Raw genomic sequence first — 10,224 nt, forward strand, 5'->3', positions numbered from 1 at the left:
TTTTTAAATCCTTTAACAGTTGTGAATTAACATTTCATAATCCGCGGAAATAATAAGGCAAAAGAATGAAATATAGAAATTTAATATAAATACCGATAACAAAATCCATAAACCAAAAGCTGCCCGGATCTGGTGTCACAATTTCACAGACTGTCTAAGAGTAGTACAAATAAGGGTTCGAAAGATAAATACAAGCTATTTCAGAAATGCATAGAAGAAACAGTGTAGAAAGATAGAAGGAGACACCAAGGCCCCCGGACGCTTGCAGTACTACCTCGGGTCGCCTGATGGACTGAAGCAGCAACCTCACTGTGGTCCTAAAGCTGCAACACCGGGATCTCACATAGTGCAGAGTGTAGTATTAGCACAACCGACCCCATGTGCTAGTAAATGCCTAGCCTAACCTCGGTGAAGTAGTGACGAGGCTAGGACAAGACTACCAAATAAACCTGTGCAGTTAAATCATATACAACGGAAAATAAAAGCAGAAACTAGAAGTTAAAGATGGGAAGGGGAAACATGCTGCGGGGGAACAACAAGTAACAATAGATAAATGTAAAGAACACCATAATTCAATTATCAACAAGAATCGGAAATCAAAGACAAGTGCACGACATCACCCTTCGTGCTTTTACTCTCGTCCTCACCATAAAAATTAATATAATCGGCATGACATCACCCTTTGTGCTTTTACCTCACATAATCATGGCACGGAATGATCCTTCGTGCATTATAAATCATATCATGGCACAGAATTGTACAACGTGCGGTACAACATCACCCTTCGTACTTTTACCTCACAATATCGGCTCGACATCACCCTTCGTGCTTTACACTCTTCCTCACCCAAGCAACAATCACGAAGCAATTTGGGCAAGGGAATCAATAATATTTCAATAAAATCCCGGCAAGGGAACAATAGCATAACAACAATATTCCGGCAATGGAAACAATATCATGAATAATAACGTCCAACAAGGGAGATAATATCAAAAGCAATAACATCCAGGCAAAGGAGATAATATTATAAACCTCTTCTCTTTTTCACAATTTCTTCACAACTCATTTCTCAACTTGAGCCAACGCTCTACGATGATCAATTACCAACAATACTTCCACAAGCCTTGTTCAACAATAGAAATCATCATATAAAGCATGAACAATACGAAACAGAGTCACATTAATCATAGTATAAGACTCACGGGCGTGCTTGACACCAACGTATAGATACTCGTCACCATGCCTATACGTCGTACTCAACAATTAACACATAACAAATAAGACACGACTCCTAATCCCTCAAGCTAAGGTTAGACCAAACACATACCTCGATGCCACGAACACAATTGAAGCCTTAACTACCGCTTTATCTCTTGTTTCCACCACCAATTCGCTTGTATCTAGCCACAATTTACTTAACGATATCAACAAATACTAAATGAATCAATTCTAATGCATGAAAATAGGTTTTATAAAGATTTTCCCAAAAAGTCAAAAATCGACCCCGGGCCCACATGGTCAAAACCCGAAGTTCGAACCAAAACCCGATTACCCATTCACCCACAAACCCAAATATATATTTTGTTTTGAAATCGGACCTCAAATCGAGGTCCAGATCCCCAAAATTTGAAAATCCTAGGTTCTACCCAAAACACCCAATTTCTCCCATGAAAACCCTTGATTTTGAGTTGAAATCATGTAAAAAGATGGATTAGATTGAAAGAAATGAGTTAGAAATGACTTACTAATGATTTGGAAGAGTAGTTATCTTTGAAAAATCGCCTAAAGATGTTTTAGGTTTGAGAGGGTTTGAAAAATAAGAAATTTTCTGCTAAGTTATGATTTAGCAGGTTGCAGATATCGCAATTGCGACCAGGGTTCGCAATTGCGGACCCTTAAGGAATCTGCTGACTTCGCAAATGCGAAGGAAATGTCGCATTTGCGACCATGGGCAATTCCGGTCACCTTCGCATTTGCGAGGGACCTGTCGCATTTGCGATACATGGGTCGCATTTGCGACTTCTGGCATTAACTGAAGACTTCGCATTTGCGAATGCGAGATAAGGCTGGCCCGGGGTTCTTCGCATTTGCGACAAAATCCTTGCATTTGCAAACCCTACTTGCATTGCAATTGCGATGCCTGATCTCTCAAATGCAAGATCAGAGGCCTGCTACACAACCTGCAATACACCAACAATTCTCCTAAGTCCAATTTTACTCAGTGGCCAATCCAAAACTCACCCGAACCCTTGGGGCTCCAAATCAAACATGCACGTAAGTCTAAAAATATCATACGAACTTGCTCGTGCGATCAAATCTTCAAAGTAACATCAATAACTATGAATTTAGCATCAAAATCAAAGAAAGATCTCATGAACTCTTAAGTTCCATTTTTAACAACCGATGGTCCGATTCACGTCATATCAAGTCCGTTTCTTACCAAATTTTGCAGGCTCAACTTAAATGCCATATAAGACTTGTCTCGTGCTCCAGAACCAAAATACGGGCCCGATACCATCAAATTCAAACACATTCCAATTTCTAAAAACTCTTATAATTTCAATTAAACAATTTCTTTCAAAAATTTATTTCTCGGGCTTGGAACCTCGGAATTCAATTTCGGGCATACCCCCAAGTCCTATATTTTTCTACGGACCCTCCGGGACCGTCGAATCACGGGTCTGAGTCTGTTTACCCAAAATGTTGACCGAAGTCAACTTAAATTTATTTAAAAGCAAAATTTATCATTTTTCACAAATTTTTACATAATGGCTTTCCGGATACACGCCCGGACTGCGCACGCAAATCGAGGTGAGGCAAAAAGGAGATTTTAAGGCCTCGGAACACCAAATTTATTTCCAAAATAAGTGATGATCTTTTGAGTTATCACAAACTCTTTGATGTATTGGACAAAAAAACATAGACACCACTTATTTTAACAAAATAATGTAAATAACTACTAACTCGTGTCTTTCACGATGATTTTTAAATTTCATATGAAGAATCAGACAAAGAGAGAGAAAGATGGGGGAATAAAAATTACCCCCATAAAGTGTTTATAAAAAATTAATAAATATATAATACATGTCTTCACAAACATGATTATTACTAAACTTACCTTCATCTATCATTTAACCGTGATAAAATATATGATTTGCATATGTTCGAATAAGTTTTTACCGTGGGAGGGGCGTAATTAAGAAGCAGGAATCCAAGTCATATATATATCGTCCGACCAAAAGTAAGACCTATCAGACTAACACTAACATGTCAAAAGGTTTTAAAGGTTTTAGGTTTTTGCTTGTCCTAAAATGAAAGGTCCAAATTCTGGTTATGATGTTATAGGACATGATTCGAATGAAGTATAGGAAATAGAAGTAACCAAAATAGAATGGATACACATTTTCTAAATGTGGTACATATGCAGCATTTAAAATGTCCCATTGACAAGACTTTAGAGGAAGTTTACAATGAACATCAAGATAAGACCCTTCATCAAGCTACAAGACATAAATAACTTCACCGTTGTTACGTTATAATATAATTTCAGCATTTTTTTTCTTCTTCTATATTTGGATTTCAAATTGTAATCGAAGCTTATATGCCATATTAGTACATGAAATTTGTATGTATTATTTCTAAAAACAAGTGGTAATCGGCGATAAAAAAGAAAAGGTGGTAATTGGTAATGAAATGATTTTTTTTTAATTTTTTTAGTTAAATCTGTCCATCCAAGCTTTCACCTTCGGTTGTGGTGGAGGGTTTGACTTATGAAATAATTTGAAATTTTGTGAGTGGAAGAAAAATTTCACCCAAAACTGTTCCCTAAACCAGTTCTTGGGAACTTGAAAAAAAAATCAAATTAACTGATCATATTTTATGAACAAACAATATTTTCAATTTTTTTTTGTTTGGAAAAAAAAAAACAGCCAAAATCTATGGCCAATCTGCCCTTTTAAATTTCATTTTTAACATGTTTAGACAAAGTATGAATCATGAACATGTTCACTAATCTGTTTACTTAAAGATGTTGATGTACATTTATGGATTCTTACACCAACTTAATCATATTTCAACATTTAGCAACGAAAGTTTTAGTTTTTGTATAGTTTCTCATATTTCAACATTATATTTACAAACATTTTTAATTATGCTGACCGCTTGTTGCTATCTTTGATATAATTCTTGACATATTATATGAAAATGTAAATTAACATGATTTCAATGGGATATATAGCATTCAACGATCAAATTTCATATTTTAGGTTAACGAACAAGACATATGGAAACCTCTCTAAATTCCTCTCATTAGAGAAAGACAATTGATAGAGGTAGTCAATAAATTAAAGGAACTTAGTTTTTCAAGTTGCATAATATATAAGTGAAATACAACGAATTAGAAAGGCTATAATATATAGTTTTATGTCCACACTCCGTAGAACACCTTGAGGTCACACTCTTGTCCTCAATTCAACACACAACTTGTAGAAACTCTCCATAAACTGAAGAAGATCTTTATTTCTTTAGCAAAGATCTCTATGATTTGGACAATTTTCTGCTCCCTGAAAATAGTAAAGGAAGAAAATGGTGCAAACTAAGAAAACAATATATGTGTAACATAAAACTTATTGTGGCACGCATAATTTAAAAATGAAACAAATAATATGTTATACAACAATAACAACAACACGGCAATCCTGAACAAGTTGAGTATAAATAACTTGTTATAATTAGTTAAAAACCCTAAGGGTTTTAAAAAAATTATATTGTCTAATAGACTAATAAAAGAGGGAATGAAGGGATAGTAATATGATTATAGGAATTATAGTACCATTATAGGAAAAAAAGGCATATATGGAAACATCTCTAATGATGAACTATTTCAATAAAATCTCTTCCAAACACCTTGACATAATTTTCAACTGAAAATTAGGTAAGAATAGCACGGGTTGGCCAGTTATCGGACTGATCATTCAAAAATTGCCAGCGTTTGCCAAGTCATTGAAAAATAGCTACTATTTTGCTGCAACAGAGACCGGTCCAACGTAATATACTGGAGTTCGGTGCACCTGTGTATGAACTTCCAGCATAATATGCTGGAACTCCAACACACGGAAAGTTCCAGCATGATATACTGGAGATTCGAGCACTTGTGTATAAACTGCCAGCATATTATACTGGACCGATATACTTTGCTGGAACTCCAGTGTATTATGCTGGAGTTCTAGTGTACTTATGCTGGAACTCTATTATATTATGCTGGAGTTCCAGTATACTTATCCTGGAACTCCAGTATAATATGCTGATGTATTTTTCGGGTTTTGAACAGCGTTTTCGCTCAGATTTATCTTTACATGAAAAGTGGCTAAATTTCAATTATTTTAAAAGCGTAGCTATTTTTAAATGACCACTTATAAATCTAGTTATTTTTGAATTTCTCGCGAAAATTAAAGAGTAAAGCCCAACTATCACTAAATGATGCAAAAATGATAAAAGGAAATAAATAATGGCAAGACCAAGTTTATGTACCATGAATGTTTAAGGGAGGCAAAAATATAGCTTGAGTTATAGGTGCATTACCACAAGAAAGCTTGGCTTGATTGTTGCTCTCCAACATGAGTCCAAAGTGAATGTGAGGGAAATGTGCCCACTACACCACACAAAAGCTAATTAGTCATCAACCAACTCTTCAAAAAATAGAGTGTAACTATCTATATATACACAGTATAATAGAACTTTGAATTATCAAATCATCTAAAAGATAATTATTTTCATACAAAATGTGGTTAGTAACTTAAAAAATAAAATAAATTACCTGCTACAACAAGTTTAAATTCATTGAGTTAAAAATGCTTTACATGGTTAGTGTATATACGTTAAATCCAGAAAAAATGTAACAGAAAACCTTGAGTTTAAATTCTATAATTGATAATATATAATATTTTTACATTATCAAGTTAAGTTACTTGCTATAACATGTATTTCCTAACAACAAACACGATCTTGTAATTTAAATAGAGTAAATAACATGCTATAACAGATTAAATTACATTGATAACATAATTTTTTTTTAGATTGTAGTGCATATATAACTTTTTTTTTTCGGGTCAGCTTAATGCAACTTAAATCGAAAATTTAAAAGCAAAGAGTAGAGGAAGTAACAGTAATAAAGTAATATTTCAAGAATCTAAGGATAAAAGAGTTACATTTTTGGCAGCAGTACTAAATGCTTCCCTGTGACTGATATCTGGATTATTAGCCTTGATCCTCTGAATCTCTTCTCTGCATATTTAGGCATTTTGTGACAAAAGAAATTGATATAGAGTGGTTAATTTTCCACAGCTTTAATAAAGATATCTCTACATCTATTCAAGTCATCAGTGTTACAGCTGCCTTACTTTATGAACTGATTATATGCAGAAGGTACTCGCTGCCTCTTCTCGGGAGCTGTAAAAGAAAACACCAACAACCATTAATAACCCAAAAAAAAAAAAAAAAATTAAAACAATGACGGGAATAAATGTCCCTAAAAATAAATGATTTTAAATAGGAATCTCTATGTATAAATAATTACGTCGATTCACAATCCTCTCCTCGTGAGTGTTGTTTGTGATTGGTGTTCTCATTGTCATCCTGTTGTTGCATTTGGTTGATGAACCAAAATCCATTCTGTACTCAGGAGCAGTGTAATTTGGCACCTACAAAATTAAGTCAGAAATATACATGACTTTATAATTAATATATAAGTGTTGCAAAAACAAAGAGAAGTTGCTAATAAATAGCACAAATTAGTTGTCAAAAAAAAAAACTTAAACTTTTGCTACTTATTTTTTATTGATTGGTATCTTTTAATGTACTAGTATCAGTCTAATCACTCAACTATCAATTCTGTGAGTTATTCGCCCTTCTCCTCCTCCTTCTTCTTCTTCATTCAGTGGCGGAGAAAAGAATTTTCTTAAAAGTGTTCAAACTTAAAGAAGTAAAACAAATTCTTCGACAAAGATTGTTTAATATATGTTATATACATCTAAAATCTAATATTTTACTTATATACCCTGTCCTCGCTAAAGCCAAACCCGGTTATTATATTGATAGTACCAAACATAAATTCAGAAGCTCTTACTAGATATGGCACTACAATTTTTTTCCCTTTGTGTGGAGTTTCCAAGATCTAAATTCTTCTTAATGTGTAAGTGTTGAAGCAAAGCAACAAAAGAATATGTAATGCAGCTCACTTAATTTTGTTTTTGCTACTAATAAGTACAGGTAAGAGGAGTTATGTTTATTTTTCCTTTTATTATTCATGAACCTCAATTTCTTTTTAGGGTATTGGTAAAAGCGGAGCTGGTGGTGGTGGTGGTGGGGGGGGGGTGCTAAGAGGGCTTGTTTCTGTTTTGACCAAAAAGGTTGAAGTGATGTTTTATGAAAAAAGATGTCATAACAGCATTGAAGTGACTGAATCAGTTAAGATATTGAATGATAAATGAAACCCAAATAGGTAGTTGTTGTAAAGATTTCCAAAGGGAACCCATAATCTAGTTTTGAGGCTTTGTTTCCACAGTAGAGGACAAACCCCTGATAGAAAATAAAATCATTAATAAATAAATGTAATTCAAACAAACTAAACTATCAAATCAAACAATTACACAAGAAAAAAGTAACCTAAGAAAATGCTTTTGATGGGTCAAAGGACAGTCCCTAGTTTATAAAAGCTGCAGCCTTCAAATAGAAAAATGAATATATAGGTTTTAGTTATGGCGGCTATATTAGTTGTAGTACTACTAATTTTTTGAAAAACTCGATCTGAGTATTAATATGTCTGCATATAGGAGTAGTTATTTATTCCCTCAAAAGGAGGAAAACCCTAGAATTCAGAAGCCAGCCTATGATATGTAGAGAACAAAACGCCCACAATTTGAGCTGCAAAAGGAAAAAACAAAATAAAAGTTAATTATTGTTTTTGGACAAAACAAAAACCTGAAGATGATGAATGTCTTGCCAAGAGGAAGAAGAAGAAGAAGAGTGAAAGGCAGCTGCCATATTGACGGACCACAGATTTGTGCAGTGACCACATCGAACTGTCACAATATCAAATAGGCTGCTGCACGGTACACTCACCTGCATTATTGAACCAAAAAAATATCAACATTAACAAAATCTTCATAAAAAAGAACATAATCATATGTTTTTTTCTCTTAGAGAAAGTAGACGAATCGCTTCGCCCAAGACATTGTTTAGGACCAACAGGTACACAGGAGCAGTCTACTTTGCGCACTCCATAAAATTAAGACGAAAACAAAAACGTTTAAAACCTCACAAAATTAAAGACCAAGATTACTAACACTTCTTGAGAAATGGGGTTTCTAAATCTTGAGATCTCATTGTGGAGGCGAATTTTTGAGCTCAATTAAACACGTTACCTTCAACTCGAACTATGTATGTTTGTGCTTAAAAAGAAAGGTATACAACTAAGACCAGGCTCATCCTAAACGCATCTTTTTATGTACAACAACATTTCAAACCCTACAAAATATAGCTATTTTGTGGAATATAGTTGAGTGATTTCTTGAAAAAGATCAAGAACAAACCCTATATCTGTTAAAGTAAGGGGAAGAATTTGGTTATCTTGAAGGAAGTGGAGAGCTTGATAATTATTGAAAAATACATGAGGAAAAAGCTTATCTTTTTGATAGCACACTTCATCAGAACATAGTGAGCTATATGGTGCCTGCACTTAGTGCAATCTTTTCAGTAGAAAAAAGAAGAAGAAAGGTATATAGCACAGAGCTAGAAAGAGAGAGAGAGAGAGATTTAAATCTCTAATAAGTAGAAATTAAAGGACTTGTCTTCATCAAATTATCTTCAAAATCATAAAATCAACAAAGGAAGAATTCTCTTTCTCTTAGCTGATTGGAAGGTTCAGAATTTTCAGGGTATGACTTTTTTTTTCTTTGACTGCAAAAGATCAAAGAGAAAGAAGAAGAAGAAGAAAAAGAAAAGTCTATATATGGATGGAGACTTGACTTCTCAAAGCAAATTAAAAACAAAGTAAACACCTAGAAACTAGATCACTTGATTTGTGTATATATAATACCACCAAACTAACTCTGAATTCTCAAAATCAGCTTTATTCAGCTTGGTAACATCTTTTTCTCTTCTTAGACTACCCTCTCACATGACAAAGAAAGTTCAAGCACAAAAGAAAAAAATAGAAAGAGTACCAAATTCACATATAAGCACACTCATATAAGCGAATTTAGAGCGAGTTTTGTGGGTTCAACTAATTAAACTCAAAATTTTCTGTTAAAATTATGAAAAAAATAATTACTATGTATGTATACATATCACAAAATCGTACGAATTCTAAACTCACTAACTCTAGATCCTGAATTTTGTATCTGCTAACGGACTAGATGAAAACGTTCATACAAAATAGGTCAAGAAAAAGATGGAACCAAGAAAAAAAAAATATATACCGCAAGAACAATATTGCAAAAGTTGCAAGGGATATAGCAAAGTTTTTCAGAAGCACCATCGATACAGCTTGCCATTTTAATGGAAAATGTTTGCAGCTAATAAGTAAAGAAAAAGAAGAAGAGGAAGCAATGATGAGTGAAGGGGTAAATTCAAGAAGGAAGAAGAAGGAACAACACCAAATATATAGAACTTTTTAGACAATACTGAAGAGAAAAAGGTTTTTATTTATTCTCTCTTTATTATATGTAGCCTTTTAGAAGGGCTAATATAATGTACAACTATCAAAAACAGTAAAACTTGTGTATATATAAAGAAAGACATAATACTATTCCCTACAAAATACATCTATCTTTAGAAAGCAAAACAAAAAACAAACATAAACTGGTCCTTTCTTTTTACTCCCTATCAGGGTTTCCCTTTTCTTCTCCCTTTTCTCCTATACAGTATAGACCTAAGTATAGAAACACAAAAGTAGCTTAGTGCTTACTAAAGAAAAGCAAAAAAAATGGGCTATATAGCTTCTTCTAATTAATCTGATCATATGTTTAATATTGCCCACGGTAATAAGGAAATAGAGAAATACAGTAGAATTTTTTTTAACTAGTAGAATACAGGTTAGTTCCTATTATATGGTGTATATATAGAGGAAAGGGTACATAGAAAACTGGGTTTTTAGGAATTAAGCTAGGGATTTTAAGGTGGGCTCTTTTCAGAAATTGTCAGATTATGTATTAGCCAAATAATAGT

The 10,224-nt window shown here is 33.6% G+C and overlaps 1 protein-coding gene across 1 annotated transcript; it reads right to left on the reverse strand.

Moving 5' to 3' along the window:
• Nucleotides 1-4,232: 4,232 nt before the first annotated feature.
• LOC104233544 (axial regulator YABBY 5) lies at nucleotides 4,233-9,711 on the reverse strand. Its single transcript, XM_070163007.1, has 7 exons — nucleotides 9,477-9,711; nucleotides 7,978-8,118; nucleotides 6,575-6,698; nucleotides 6,399-6,447; nucleotides 6,207-6,282; nucleotides 5,581-5,650; nucleotides 4,233-4,562 (listed from the first exon to the last, which is right to left on the reverse strand). Exons 1-7 carry the CDS (start codon nucleotides 9,549-9,551, stop codon nucleotides 4,537-4,539), a joined length of 561 nt encoding a protein of 186 aa, XP_070019108.1. The 5' UTR covers nucleotides 9,552-9,711; the 3' UTR covers nucleotides 4,233-4,536.
• Nucleotides 9,712-10,224: the final 513 nt, after the last annotated feature.

Source organism: Nicotiana sylvestris, chromosome 11, assembly GCF_000393655.2.
Source record: "Nicotiana sylvestris chromosome 11, ASM39365v2, whole genome shotgun sequence".
In the NCBI taxonomy this organism is placed as follows: domain Eukaryota; kingdom Viridiplantae; phylum Streptophyta; class Magnoliopsida; order Solanales; family Solanaceae; genus Nicotiana; species Nicotiana sylvestris.